At 34.6% G+C, this 15,997-nt stretch overlaps 2 protein-coding genes across 2 annotated transcripts in view; both read left to right on the top strand.

The window, feature by feature from the left end:
* The window catches only part of LOC143920389 (uncharacterized), a 188,088-nt gene extending 178,372 nt beyond the window's left edge, over positions 1–9,716 (top strand). Inside the window, exons 8-12 of the mRNA XM_077443273.1 lie at positions 1,150–1,330; positions 1,559–1,680; positions 1,755–1,857; positions 3,579–7,664; positions 9,597–9,716. Of these exons, the coding sequence (XP_077299399.1) occupies positions 1,150–1,330; positions 1,559–1,680; positions 1,755–1,857; positions 3,579–7,642 (4,470 nt within the window). The 3' untranslated portion in view covers positions 7,643–7,664; positions 9,597–9,716. The remainder of the gene's footprint in view (positions 1–1,149; positions 1,331–1,558; positions 1,681–1,754; positions 1,858–3,578; positions 7,665–9,596) is intronic.
* LOC143920396 (uncharacterized) overlaps positions 1–15,997 on the top strand; it is a 443,610-nt gene that overhangs the window by 115,174 nt on the left and 312,439 nt on the right. The gene's annotated exons all lie outside the window — the stretch shown is intronic.

The raw sequence follows: 15,997 nt of genomic DNA, 5'->3' as shown, positions 1-15,997 counted from the left end.
TATAGGAATTTTAGTGTTGGGGTGCTCAATGAAGTGGAACCGTAAAATTATAGTCTGCTATAGCACTATCCGTGTGGCCGCCAGTGGTACACGCCGGGTTGAATGTGTTAATGTTCAAAAAGACCTTACATACAATTGACTCACATTGAATACAATTGACGCACAATATGCGCTCTTCTTCTTTTTCGGTTGGGCAATGTCTCGGATTTGGTAATGTCGGTGCTTATCGTGCCATTGATTCCTCGACATGCTCTGTTTCCAATCTTGATCAGTTGTGCGTGAGTGCAATAATGAAAATGTTGTTAATTGCTAAAATTGATCAACTTTTCGCAATTTAGCGAGTGATTTTTTTCACCGTTGACTTATGTCACGTTCTTATACAGTTGAGTGAATATTAATGACTTTGTCGAGTTTCAAAATAAATCATGTTGTGTGTGCAAAAATATACCGAAGAGCTGCCGGTTAATTCGTCCGCTCCCCCGGTCATTATACCGAGAAAGGTTTGTATTAATTTAAGTCGATTTAAGTGTTAATTGTAATTATGGTCAGTATTAATCAATATTATAGTCGTGGTCTATTCAGTATTGTGTGTAAAATTAATAGATAAAATTTTGACTTGCAATACTAACCAAAATGTGACCAGTTGTCATATGTTATTCTAATACGGTCAAATTATGGACCAATATTTAAACGCTTCTTATGATTGTATAGTTTGATTTTTTTTTTTTTTTTTTAATTACTTTTTTATTATTACGAAATTATATTCACAATACATCTTATATCTATTTTAATAGCTACTGATCTACTGATCATTTTCTATTTTACAATTTAATTTTATTTGGTTAGTAATCATACTATTATATTATTCTAATAATGGTCAAATGGTCAAAATTTATAATTGGGAGGAATAATCAAAATTTTGGTCAAAACGGTCAAATTTAAACATTTAATACTGACCAATATTTGACCACTCAAAATGATGCTCCACTTTATAAGTTTAAGATTTAGCCACAATTTAATAATGTTAGTCACAAATTCTTAAATTTAATTAAGACCATGATGAAATATATACATATTATAAAATAGTTCTTGACCGGTCACCTTTAAATTATTACTTTAAATTAATATATTGTGTTTTATTATTTTCAGCGAGGCTTAAACCGAGGAAGAGTCAGTCAAACCGGAGCCGAACAGAGTTCGTGCAGTGAAGGGTCCCTTTTGAGCGCTGGTAGCTCAGATCCTGAAGATGAATTCCGTTCATCCAGAGGCGACCTGGTCTCTTCCATTCCTTCCGCTCTGTCGTCTTTTATCACTCTGCCAGATTCCTCAGGTATCGTATTCAACGTCATATTACAAAACTTTCACAAGTTCATCGACAAAAACGTCCATCTTGACAAATAACTAGAAACTTCATTGGCTCAATTGCAAATTAGCCAAAATTAAAGCATTCGGTACACTACTTTAGTGAAAGTTTGCCGGCTATTGTATTCAAAATAAGAGCCGACTAATTTTACAATTCGACAACTGTCGCCTTAGAATGTTTGCTTATGATTTCCAGATCAAGATGCAGAAGAACCACCGAGCGGTCTGGCCCCCTTAAGTCATTCAGCTGCTCGGCACAAAATGGCCGTTAGACCTCGACGAACACACGGACCTCCAAGACGTATAAAATCCACTCAGGTATCATTCGTACAAATCTAATGTATCATTCAAATATAGAATGTGAATGTAATGTGGATTTATTTACGCTTCAGCTCTCGCCCGGTACGGCCTTACCGACGACGCCCGAAGTCAACGAGGAAGTCGCCAGGAGTACGACGCCCGAAGTCATATCTTCGGTCTATCACAATTCATCAGGTATAGCCATTGATCGTTTTTGCAGTTCGCTTAAGCTTATCTCATAACATGGACGTGGAAAAAGTCACGTCTAATTAACCCGACTAATGATTAACGTTAACGAGTTGAGTCTTGCTATAATTGCATGGTAATTTAAACGTTCATTTCATGTATTAATAAAAAACAAATGTGTGTTTTTGCCTACTAAAATTAATTATGCAATCATTATTAACTAACATGTTTTGATCTTTTATGTGGGGTGTCGCCGAGGCGACTGACACGTTTCCGAACGCTATCACGTTTCGAAAGTGAGATTTGAGGGATGTGATTGAACTTGTAATGAAGGATTTAATCTTTATTTGTATTCTGCAGTTACGTACGATAGTTTAACCCTTTGCCCACGGCAATAAATATAGCGAACAAGCCCTGTACGCGGCGCGGCACCTTTTTCGCGAATTTGGCAATCGAGTTTTCGACGTTAAATACTGATTTTAATATTTACTCAAGTAACCAGATATGTTAATTAACACATAAAGTATTATTTTAAACAATAAAATACATAATATATCTCGTAGTTTTGGCTTAATTGTCAAATAATCATCCTTCATACAATTGAGACGTATCGTCGCCATTGTTCAACAGACGTGACGTCACATAAACGAGGTTTCAGTATGGTTCCACAAAACCACTAATTTTGACTGGTATATATTCATTTTAAGCAAGTTGAATAGATGGCATTCAACTCTCAGCAATGTATTCAACCAATTTTGAACCTTAAACAGTCGAAATGGGCGCATATAAGGCTCAAAATCCCGTGCAAAGTTCAGAAATTCTATGGAAGACAGCCGCGCTACAGACTTGTCGCCCAAAGCTTCCATAGAAGACGGCCGTGGGCAAACGGTTAAACTAATATTTACTATTTATATTGAAGTTTGGCCACTTATTAGTAAATAAATATAGTAGTCAAAACATCAAATCTGTATTAATTGATAAATAATCAGACTTTTACCGTGGGAAATTGTCAAAATTTTGTTCTTGGATGGTTCTTTATAATAAAAATCGTTTTCTTTATAATAAATATTTTTTTTATTAGTCTGAGAATCATCAATAACGACCACTTATTTATTATATTATGGGTGTGAACTTCTTTGGCTAGTATTAAAAATTATCGGTATTTCATATAAATGGTGATTATTTTGATATTGACTTCATTATATACTTATCATCAATTAAAACATAATGACCGAATAATTAGATGCCTTCATACATATTTATGCTGTTTCTTTATGACTAATATATAAACAATAGTTAAAATGGCAAATAATCGTGTTACGCCTGTTCATCTTCGACTTAGAGATGAGAGAGCATCCTGAAATGTGTCAGTCGGTTGTTTTAACAATAATGTTCGATCCTTTTCAAACTCACAAACACATTCAATTTCCATCAATTTAACAGTTCTTTTAAGTTTTCAGCGAAATAATTTGACGGTGCGACATTGACATGTAATATATTAATGCATTTTATGAAATCTAACGTATCTTCTTCTGAAAGCTATTATGTATATGTATGTTAAGATTAACTCGTTATATATATATATATATATATATATATATATATATATATATATATATATATATATATATATATGATATGCAACAAAATATATTAAGCTTATTGGCCGTGCATTTATAATATTGACCGCTTTCATGAAATGTGCGCTTTCTTTCATTTCATGTTCACAGAAACGACGACGGTGCAGACGTCCCGTCACATCGTCACAACTACAAATTCCAGTAGAATACTACTCAATGACGAATTACATGGCAATCAAGTACCGAAAGAGACGAGAATGAAATCGTCTTCATTGCCGCCAGGCTTGGCATTAAATCAACTGATTGGTGCTTCGTCTATCAAACTCAGTCTGTCGAGCAACGAAGAGCTAGGACACCCGGTCAAAGTCGGCCGGAGTAAATCCAATGCTCAAAAGAAAGATTCTAGCGATTCTGACGATAATATGCTACTGAACGAACAGAATGTTCCATATCAGTATACGAAACAGAACACTTCGGTGTATAAAAGTGTGGAAAATAAGTTTTCGAATATTCTAGTCGGCGAACTTCATCGGAAGTTCGGATCGGTTAGTGAAGATGAGGAGTTGGCGACGAGTGGAAATTTCGAAACTGGACACCGATACAGAAAGAACGGTGAGAAAAAAGTTGAGACGTTTGAAAGTATATCACAAAGTAACGAAAGTTCCAAGTTGAAGTATGAAGAAGTGCAAGAAAAACAGACGACTAAAAAGGAAGAATCGTTCTTTGGGCGACTGTTATTACGCAGAAGTGGAAAGAAAACTAAGAAAGATTCACACAACGATAAAGAGGAAGATGAAGATGATAAGAAAATCACAACAAGCTATTCGACAACAAATCAAAAATACGTGAGCGAACAGAATGTAATCAGACAAACGAAAATGTCATGTTCAGATCAAAACGCTCACAAATCCATTGGACAAAAGGTATTCTCCAACCAGAATCATAAAAGGATTGACCCTCGTGGAGGTTACGCCAATGATCCTATTGTTCAAGAGTCGCTGCATTCAAAAGGTTCAAACGCCGAATCGACCGATAAGGAAAAGTCTGATACCCAATACTCTCAAACTAGTCTCGAAGAGAACGTTAGGAAGTTAAGCTCTGAAAATAGCTCTAAAAACAATGCAAACTCGCAATCGAGACTGAGGCAGAGGGTCGAACCACTCGATATTCCCGTCAGTCCAGAACTCCAACGCAAACCCCCAGTCCTACCTAGAACTTCGCTAGAATCTAAGAGTTTCTTCCCAAATATAAACCAAGGTAAAGTTTATCCATCTAAAGAAGGATCTCGATACATTAAAAACGTAAACTCACCGTCGAAGCTCTTCAATCCAGACGAATTCCAATATCCGTCATCGCCCAAGATAAAAATGAGCTCTGACGTATTGGGATTTACAAATCAGAATCAAAGCACTGGAATAACCACCGACTTGACTACGAAACCTATGTCTTACTCTGTATCTCCGCCCCGTAGCGTCTGGCCTCACACTTATGAAATTTCATCTGAAATGAAGTCGATATCTCAAGGATCTTTGGATCACCCGTCTAGAAATTCAAAAATTGACTATGAAAGTCGTTTTTTGGATTATTCAAATCAAGACGGCAACGATTTCGATTACGAGCATTCTAAAGCGAAGCCTAAAATTGCCGGTTTGAGTTCATATCAACAGAAAATATCACAAATGGAAACTAATAACACTGAAGTTCCGTTCTCGGATTCCTTGCATCCCAAGACGACCGTTGTTAAGTCGCAAAGCTTCAGAATGAACTCTGATTCGGCAGCATCAGCAATGCAACAAGATATGCCGAGCTTACCACCAATATTTGGAATATCAGAATCGTCAATTGACAGTTGGGAATCAACGTATAAAAAGAATCTGAAGGAAACTATCGATCCTCCATCGTCTTTGGAAGAAGCAGGAGACTCTTTAATGAGTTATACGTACAAATCCAACGCAGCTACAACTACAACTCTCTACACCGATCGGAATATATTCATAATCCCAAACGTTGAAAAGGACAGCTTGCCGATTGATTCTGTGGAATCTTCCGGACAGACTTCTCATTATACTAAGAATATAATGCGTTCTAAAGTAAGAGATACTGATATATCTAGAATCGAAGCTAATATTGATAGTATAATTGGATCACCAAAGCCGCTCAATTGTGTAACATTGAAGTCCAATTCTTTAGATAGCGTTAAAAGTTTCTCGGAAAAGACGGAACAGAACAGAAAGGCCATATCTAATGAGAGTATTTCTCAAAATAAGATTTATGTAAATCAATCCATCATTCCAGACGTTGTAGGAAGTGTAAGTTTCACTCCAAAATCTACAGTAAGTAATTCAAATACAATTGAAAACATACAGACGACTAATGAAGTATCATCTGAAAGTCACGTTTCGGTTACTGTGTTGAATTCGACGACTGATGCAATAAAAACTCCAGATTTAAACATTGCATTGCCAGAAAAAACACCGGCGAAATCTCCGATCGTACAAAAAGAAACTAAATCCCCCGATATAAAATTTTCTATTTCGTCTAATGCGCCCGTTCCTGAATTCATGAAGATTCAATTGAACAGAGTGGATCAAAAGCCAGCTTCCAACGTGGTCCTTTCAACGTCAACGATATCCATCGATAACAAATCACCGAAAAATTCCGATTTCGATCGAAGCATTTCATACGATCCAAAAAAATCTGAAAAAACGATGTTCACGGAGGTTCGAAAGTCTGAATCGTGCGATAAAAACATCATGCTAGAATCCAAAGATGTTCTGAAACCTCAAAGAAAGTTCAGTTCTGAGGATGTGGAGATCTTGGAAAAGTCCGACGTGAACAATTCAACCAACCTATTGTTGAAGAAGTCCTTGAATCGAAGCACCGAAGTACTCACCGTCGAAAATTCCATTCCGATGAATAAAAACAATGCTGAAAATAAACCGTCTGCTCCTACAAGTTTGAGCATACGGAAAACCAGTGCTCCCGTTTGTTCGCTACCTCCTGTAAGTCCGACGGCACATAAAGCTTTCGTCAAGAAAAAGTCAGATGCTTCCGATACAGAGTCTCTAAAACGTCTCTCGTCATACGAACCGAACTCCATCGATAAGAGCAATGCCATCAAACGCGTATCGTCCCAAGAATTACTCGCGGAACAAGCGATGAGGACCGACCGCTCATCGTCATCATCAGACGACGCTAACTTAGATTCGGCAGTCATTTACAGAAAAAAATCAATGGGATCGATGAACAAAAACAACAAAAAAGACGACGAACCTGAACTGATGAAAGTATTCGCCCGTAGATCCCTCAAATTGAAAGACAGCGAGAGCGAAGCGCTATCCCAAGACATCCTAAACATAACAAATGTCGAAGAATCCGATGATCTCAAAAGGAATTCCAAAAGCTTCAACATAATGACTCGATCTAGAGACAGCGACAAGGAAAACGAAGCCGACTCGCCGAAAGACGAACGAAAACGTAGTACAACCGATACAATCACAGAGCTGTCTCAAATAAACAACAACAAATCCATCGGCAAAAACTTCGTTGAATACAGAAAACTCTGCACTGAGACTGTAGAGCTGATGCAAGCTCAACGTATGCCTAAAAAGCTACTCGACACAAATCCAGTATCGGCTAATAATGCGACTAACTTACAACCGACTCGGAATGTGAGCTCATTCGGAAGTTATCAAAGAAGCGTCAGTGCAAACATCCCACTGTCTCAAACTACCAATTTGAAGATCGAATCCAAACAAGAGTTTGCAAACTTCAAGAAAGACGTGTCTGATTTGACGCCCGAGAAGCGATTGAGGAATAGAACGTTCCCAGATTCGAACAACGAGAACGGTAGGGATGAATCCAACAACAAAAACAATGGAAAGCCCGACTCAACCGACACTTCTTCGCTACCGAAGAGGCCGTGGAGTCAGATCAAGTGCGATTCTGATAATAAGGAACCTTTGAAGTACCGCAAATCTTCGTTCGTGTCTCCGACCGAGTTGAAACTGCAGGTCGCTTCCAATAATAAGATGGAGAAGTCCGTTGGAGACATGAAGGAGAAGGAGAACGACAAGTCTCTAGGTGAAATAATAAGTACTGAAGTCGAAAACGGCACGACTGATAATGTAACAGACGGTTCACCGCAGTTCAAAGGAATTTTGCAAATGAAAGCCGAATGGGAGAGACGAGCACAGCAAGCTATGACAAAATGAAAATTGTTTGGATAGATGAATTGTAAGTAGATTTTATTTATTTTTTATATATTATACATTAATATTAATCCATTGAAAAGCATTTTATATTCAATTACCAAGCAATATTATATACTAAGCATTTCACGTTCATTAATTCCTCATATCATTGTACATACATTGTTATTTTCAATATCAAACGATTAAGTCTATGTTATTTATTGTGTTTCTAACTGCCGATTGTTAAAGTTTGAATCGCCTACTAATTATTATATACGTATTGTGTTTGTCCAATTTTAATTTGTAAAATCACCAACATCTGTATTAAATATTCGAATGTTACAGTTTTTGCAAGCCTATTTCACCCTTTTGCAAATGAAATTCACCTTTTTGCAAATGATATTCATCCTTTTGCAAATGAAATTCATCCTTTTGCAAATTAAATTAATACTTTTGAAAATGAAATTAATTCTTTTGCAAATTAAATGAACCCTTTTGCAAATGAAATTCATCCTTTACAAAAATTGTATTAAAAAATAAAGAAACCGAATTAAACAATATGTGCTTTTTATGTTTTTTAGTTTAAACTTATATTTATTTATATACATACATACATACATATTTATTTAGCAGGTGCAAATATTATTTTTATTTTTTTATTTTCAATTTTTCAATTTTTATTTTTTTATTTTCAATTTTTCAATTTTTATTCAGTTAATCAATTTAATACATACATAATTCAGGAAATATGGTTATTAAGGATGAATTTAATTTGCAAAAGGGTTAATTTCATTTGCTAAAGAATTAATTTCATTTGCAAAAGTATTAATTTCATTTGCAAAAGTATTCATTTCATTTGCAAAAGTATTCATTTCATTTGCAAAAGGGTGAAATAAGCTTGCAAAAACTGTATACAAAATACTTTTATTAAATACGCACTAACCCAAGCATACTATTTTCGTTCTAATAAAAGAACGAACTATTTTATTATATTAAATCTTTATAATTACCAGTAATATCTAAGTATGAATAGAATGATTTTGTAAACACATTGACTCCTACATAAATATACATAAGAGTAATTTTTTTTTAAATAATACATATTTCAAATGAATTGCCATTTACAGAACCTACTATACTCAATTTCATTTACGAAGGCATTATCCTTTTTTTATTTTTTTATTTAATTTATACCAGGGAGGCCTAACAGGTAACCCCAATGCGCCTTCCTGGCCAGAAACATTATACATTTGATACAAATATTATTAGCATTATACAAAGTACATAAATACATATCAATTAATATCCACAGAGACGTCTATGGTCAAATTTGTAAATTTGTAGCATTTTAAACAATTCAGCAAAATTCGAAATTGCTGAAAACTCGAGATTTTGCGAGATAATGGGTAAGGTTTCCAATTTGTTGGAATCGTTTCAATGAAAATCAGATAAATTGGCAAACTCTGATCGACCTGGAGTCACAAATCCAAGATCTGGCCAGCAGAAACCAGTGGGATTTGAACCCGTGACTACTCTGTTCAAAGCATTATATGTATGCTAACTACTAGTCTATTCTGTTGATATTTCTCTAACGACCTTCATTATGGAAGCCTTATACGACCTTCGTTATACAAGTCTTATAAAATACAATGACGGGGAAGAAGTGGTGAACTCGGTTAACATATGTACGAGTGTTGCCATACATTCCTCCAATGGAACAATAATTATAAAGCTTCTTTTTCTGACTTGTGTCTTGAAAGTTTCGCGATATATGTATGTATGTATATCAAGAAAAAAATTGTACCAATCGTGAAAACTCCATAACTGCCTTTGTAAATGAAATGTCGTATATTTCTTATTATTATATACCTTTTCATATCATTTTCAACTATAAATACTCGTAATTGCCCAAATTAATTTAATGTTTTAAGCTATGATGATTAATAATTAAATCTACATAATACATATATTTCAGATATAACCGCAAATCTCATAGACAAAGTTCAGGCGAAGAAAAGGTCAAAGCTCTGGTCGTGTTGGACTATAGAAGAAGAAAGCGACGTTGCATCTTAAATCATATCGTCGTACATGTTTTTTTTTATTATTATTATTACTATCATTAATAATATTATTTAATTGTATATTATATGTATAAATTTGTACTGGAAAAGAAATATAAATATACTTTATATGTATTTCTTCGTAGAGTTTCTGATAACCACACTCCAAATTTACAAATACTGACTCGTAGATGTGTAAATATAAATATGTAACTATTTATATTATTATTATAAATATATGTATATACATATATACATATAAAATCTTCTGAAATGTTCATGAACATTGCCATTGTTTGCTTTTTTTGTATGTTTGTAAATTTACTGTGTTTTTTTCTTATTTTTACACTTACATATGTAAACATTTTATTTTGACTTGTGACATTGTGATTTATGCATTTTATTCATGAATTTTTTACTATAATATTATTATTATTATACAAAGTAGATTGTTATATATTTAAATTGAAATGAAAGAATAGTATTTGATTATTATCGACGGTGCTCGCTGAATTGTATCGCGCTTAAATATAAAGGCCTTATACAAGATTTGTATATCCTGTGTTTTCAAAATTATTAAAATCGAGTGAGAATTTATATATTTTATCCAAATTAGTATATATTCTATGAATAATTATATAAATATGGTATAATTTCATTTTTTTTTTTGTATACATATGTATAACGTTCATCATTAGTATGTATATATGAACATACATACATTAGAATGGTCTCTACTTTACATAGGTTTTCCAATAATAGTCTCTACATCTTTTATAAGGATGAAGAAATAACATTCAAATTAAAATTTCTATCTCAATACTAAATTTGTGTTCAAATTTTTTATGCTTATTCTACATCCCTCAAAGACAAAAGTTAGACTGTAAAACATTCAAAATTAAACTCTTACTTATTGAAAAACCAAAAAGATCAATAATAACCCTTTGCCCGCGGAAATAAATATAGCGAACAAGCCCTGTACGCGGCACCTTTTTCGCGAATTCGGCAATCGAGTTTTCGACCTTAAATACTGATTTTAATATTTACTCAAGTATCCAGATATATTAATTAACACAAAGTATTATTTTCAACAATAAAATACATAATATATCTCGTAGTTTTGGCTTAATTGTCAAATAATCATTCTTCATACAATTGAGACGTATCGTCGCCATTGTTCAACAGACGTGACGTCACATAAACGAGGTTTCAGTATGGTTCCACAAAACCACTAATTTTGACTGGTATATATTCATTTTAAGCAAATTGAATAGATAGCATTCAACTCTCAGTAATATATTCAACCAATTTTGAACCTTAAAACAGTTGAAATAGGCGCATATAAGGCTCAAAATCCCGTGCAAAGTTCAGATATTCTATGGAAGACAGCCACGCTACAGACTTGCCACGCAAAGCTTCCATAGAAGACGGCCGCGGGCAAACGGTTAACAAAGGGAGAACCGGTCTATTATATACATATATGTATAAAGTGATACAATTATCATCAGTTTCCATATTAATTTGACGAGACTCGTCAAAATGAGTGTAATTGAGCTTGAAAATATTACAATTGATACATTTTGCTCGTACGTTATATTATTTGATTCGAAATGTTGTGGACCAAGTTAACGATTGCTCGATATATATATATACCTTAACTTTCGAAACTTTCCGTTGTGTCATAGAATCTTCGTTTAATTGTATCCATCAATATAAATATACAATCAATTACAGAATCAACCATTCCTAATTTCGTCAGTTTCATTTTGTATACGACGGAATCATAATGACAATGCTCAAGCACATCAAAACTCGTATACAAATAATATATTTTTCAAATTCTTACACGGTGTTCAAGTTATAATATATTATATATATATTAGAAATATTTATACGACGTTTTTTCTATATAAATAAATAGACGGTTTAATACAAAAAAAGTAGATAAACTTATTCACTGTTGAATATCTTAAAAAATTTTGTACATATTCTCATACAAGGTCATGCATATATGTATGTATACTTTGCACTTAAATATATTTCATTATTTTGTATTCTAGTTATTTCTTCGTTACGATTGACCAGTTGTATTCGATAATTCATAGTGAAAGTTAGACGTATCCATTGAAAATCGATTTTGTGTTCAAGCTTCTTTGTTGAATCATCATTTTCGAATTATAATATATACATATTTGATTGAATTAATTATTGAATCAATTTACTAGTCACATTGTCGATGAAATGGAAAGTTTCTTATTAAACCTTAATTTCCTTAATATGTTTTTAATCTTCAGCATTAATTTCGATCTTGCCTGTTAAACTTGAATTTTTCCATCAAGTTTATAAATACATACATATATATACATAGGTATAGAGATAGTAACCTCTATATTAAAAAAAAATATTCGTTTATTTGAATATGTGATATTAAAATTATATTTTTTATTTAGAATTTGCACTTTTCATTCTTTATATGTGTATCTGTGTGTACATATAAATATGTAATTATTATTATGTATTGAGATATTCATATCTATTTTAGAAATTCCGACATCATCTAAAGCGGAAGTGTGCTAGAAAAAGTTATATATATTATATGTGTCTTTCTTAATAGCTATTTTTTTATAAAATTATATGTATAATGTGAATAAAATTACATTACTGTAAGAAGTTAAATTAATGAAATAACAATAATTAGTTTAATAAATGTATATCTCATAATGATGATGATGATGATGAAAAATAATTTTTATAATACTGTATTTAGGTTGACAAATAAAGAGATAATACTGCAAATCCCTTGTTGTTTTTATTTTGATGATATTATGTATGATTGGTCTACTCTTAAATGTACAATATGTAGGAATCTAGCACAACTTGTGCTATAACGAATCAAAACCAGTGATCTCACCATCGATCCTGTACAAACATGCATAACTCAAGGGCAACGTCCCCTTTGACCATTCCAGAAGAAAGAGTTCATCGCTCGATCGTAAAACGAACGAAACCCAACAGTGATGTCATCAGGCAACCGTAAGGGCGCGATCACACAGCGAGGGAGCGGTATGCTATACGCGGGATATTTTTTTTAGATAGTTTTAAACACACACAAGTTGTAGGGTCATACCCGGTACGATACGCCGGATCTTACGGGATCGTGCGGGATCGGAGTGGTCTCGTTGAAATTCTATAGAATTGTTTATACTAACTTGACGGTGATATATACCAATTCGTCGACGCTCGGACGACGCTTGACAGTGATCGATAACGGTGTATCCCATATTTTTTTTGACATCTCCTCCCAAGCTTCATTGCGAATGTTTTGGTCCTTATATTTTACGGATCTGACGTCATAGACACATTCGTACTGTCGCACAACTTCTATTAATTTTTCTGACATTATGAACTGCGATGTACCGATATTATGAACTGCGATGACCGAGCTCAAAAGACGAACTGTTTGCAGTCACCACTTTCTTGAGTATAAAAAGTATAAATAAAAAATACTTTGTTCTTGATATAAAATAAAGTAAAAATGGGCTCTCTTTAAACGAACATGTTATTGTATCGACATGTACATACATTCATACGGAAATGCATTCAGTATCAATTAGTTACAGTCCATATTGAGTGCACTATAGCCCTTTACGTAAAAAACATCTTTGTTCGTTTATCTGTTGATGGTATTAGGGATTTAAGTACGTATTTAGTTTTTGTACCAAAAAACTTGAGTCCATTGTCTAGTCATTTCTGTTTATTTAGTAACAATTGGTTCCGGTAAACAATTAGTGTACTACATAAAACCCTTTATGCTGAATACATCTTTGTCCGTGATCGCAGAGTTTGTTTATGAAAGTATCGAATGAGTATTTAATTCTTAAACCTACCCGGAAACATTAGTCAATTGTTGTTATAAACCGGACACTTGTTTGTCTATTTTTGTTAATTGTTTACTAATTAAGTTTAAAACTGAATTATTAAACAATAAAAGCTTGAAATCCTTAATGTAATTTGTATTTTCTATAATCTTATTATTCCGACAAGTTCTGCTATATTTTTTTGCAAATATGGGATACACCGTTATCGATCACTGTCAAGCGTCGTCCGAGGGTCGACGAATTACTATATATCACCGTCAAGTTAGTATAAACAATTCTATAGAATTTCAACGAGACCACTCCGATCCCGCACGATCCCGTAAGATCCGGCGTATCGTACCGGGTATGACCCTACAACTTGTGTGTGTTTAAAACTATCTAAAAAAAATATCCCGCGTATAGCATACCGCTCCCTCGCTGTGTGATCGCGCCCTAACACATGTCTGAAAAGTCATTTAAGCGTGTCATTTAAGTCATTCTCAAACGAACGACGTCCTGGCGCTGACCCCATAGCTATAAACCACACGTGTACCGAACACACGTGCCTCGAAAACAGGTCAACACGTGTCCCTAACACACGTGTCCTGGAAACGAAGACAAAGCATCTGCACACGGCACGCTTAAACCAGAACGTATATAAAGCGACGCACCAGCGTGAACCTCTGGAGTTCAACCAGCTCACTTCTCCGAAGCTCAACCTCTTCGTACATACAATAACCATTGTAACAATTGAACAAAAATAAACGATCCTCTTCCAAACTACATAACATGTGTTTCGTTTGGCCGGGATACGGTCAACATACCTTCCCTTCTTACATATATAATAAAGAATTCTGGTTATTACCTACATAAGGTAATGACAGTTAGTTCTGCGAGGTAGTGATAATTAATAAGGTAATTATCGTGGTGTTGATTCAACGCAAGAGGGAATAAAAAATGGAGGAACGTCAGTTTGATGTATGGAAACCAGTCGACTTAAATACATTCATTAAATAAAATCATTATTAAAAAACTGAACCGAATTTAAAATTCCAAATTCAGTTTCGTATATTTTTTTTCTTCATAAAAATGTAAGGAGTAATAGGGGATGAACGAATGAGACGACTGGCATGTTGATGCACGTGCTTTATTTGTGGAAGCCAGAGACGGAGTGGCGTAGCGACTCTGAACACGGGCGAGTTTGGTCCCAACTCGCAGGAAGGTGGCTGAACTCGACCATGTCATATAGCGAGCCGCCACAGAGTCATCATTGTAGACAGTAAAGAACAGTTGCAGGTGCGATTTTCAGATCACGTCTGGTGCTCCATTATGGGGAGGGGAGATGTGTTGAGGTGTATGAAAACACGGTTGTATTTTTAAGAGGTTCTTTATTCATGTTCAGTTTATACAAGAGTTTATTTTGTACAGTGTACTTGAGGCGAAGGAAGTAGTTGCTCTGCTTCTGGTGGAGTGACTGGATAAACTGCTCCTGGTGGAGTGTCTGGATGAACTACTCCTAGTGGAGTGTCTGGATGAACTGCTCTTGGTGGAGTGTCTGGTTGAGCTCGATGAACTACTCCTGGTGGAGTGTCTGGATGAACTCAACGAACTGCTACTGATGGAGCTCGATGGACTGCTCCTGATGGCGTGTCTGAATGAGCTGCCCGTTGAGTCACTGTGCGGGGTTATATATGGTAGACCGAAGGTGGCGTGTGCAAAGAATGTCTTTCGCGTTCTGTGTTTCCACGCGTCTCGGGTTTCCATTCTGCTTGATATGATTCTTATTACTTATTGTTCTGAGGCGTCTTGACGTCATTTGTTTTGCAGTTGAAACTTGAGTTTCGTGTTTCGAGTGCAGCTTGAATTGATTGTTGGTATTTCGTGTCTAGACGTTGTTGTATGCGAGATGAAATCAACGTTTGGGCGTGGGATATAGTGCAGTTACAATGTATTCCTACAAAATGTATATACATACATACATACATATTGAATTACTAACGAACATTTAGCTGATTTGACCGTTTAGAACTTTCTGTGGGGCTTCTCAATATCTCAGGCTTATGTTAACAAAAACCGATCATTCAGTAACTGTGGCTTATACTACAAAGAAGAATGATTAACAAGTTAACGACCGAAGACTCGCATATTAGTCTTAGCTAAAACAAAATCAGCGGACTGTGAACTCACATACGAGTCTTAGCAAAACTATTTCAATGGGCCGAAGACTCGCATGCGAGTCTTCTTCCAAAATGAAGTTTCCCACACAAAAAAAATGCGTGCGTCACCTGAAGTGTTCGGTTTCGAGTTACGGCTAACTGAAATGACTTTTTCGTGGAATGGTTCTCAACATGTTGTCATGAATATTGAAGTACACATTGAAGTACAAAAAATTTCACAATACATTTTGCTTTTTTTTTTTACGAATGTATGAATATAATGAAACAATGAATATGGTCGAA

This window comes from Arctopsyche grandis, chromosome 12 (genome assembly GCF_051622035.1).
Source record: "Arctopsyche grandis isolate Sample6627 chromosome 12, ASM5162203v2, whole genome shotgun sequence".
In the NCBI taxonomy this organism is placed as follows: domain Eukaryota; kingdom Metazoa; phylum Arthropoda; class Insecta; order Trichoptera; family Hydropsychidae; genus Arctopsyche; species Arctopsyche grandis.
This window is presented reverse-complemented; position numbering and strand designations above follow the sequence as displayed.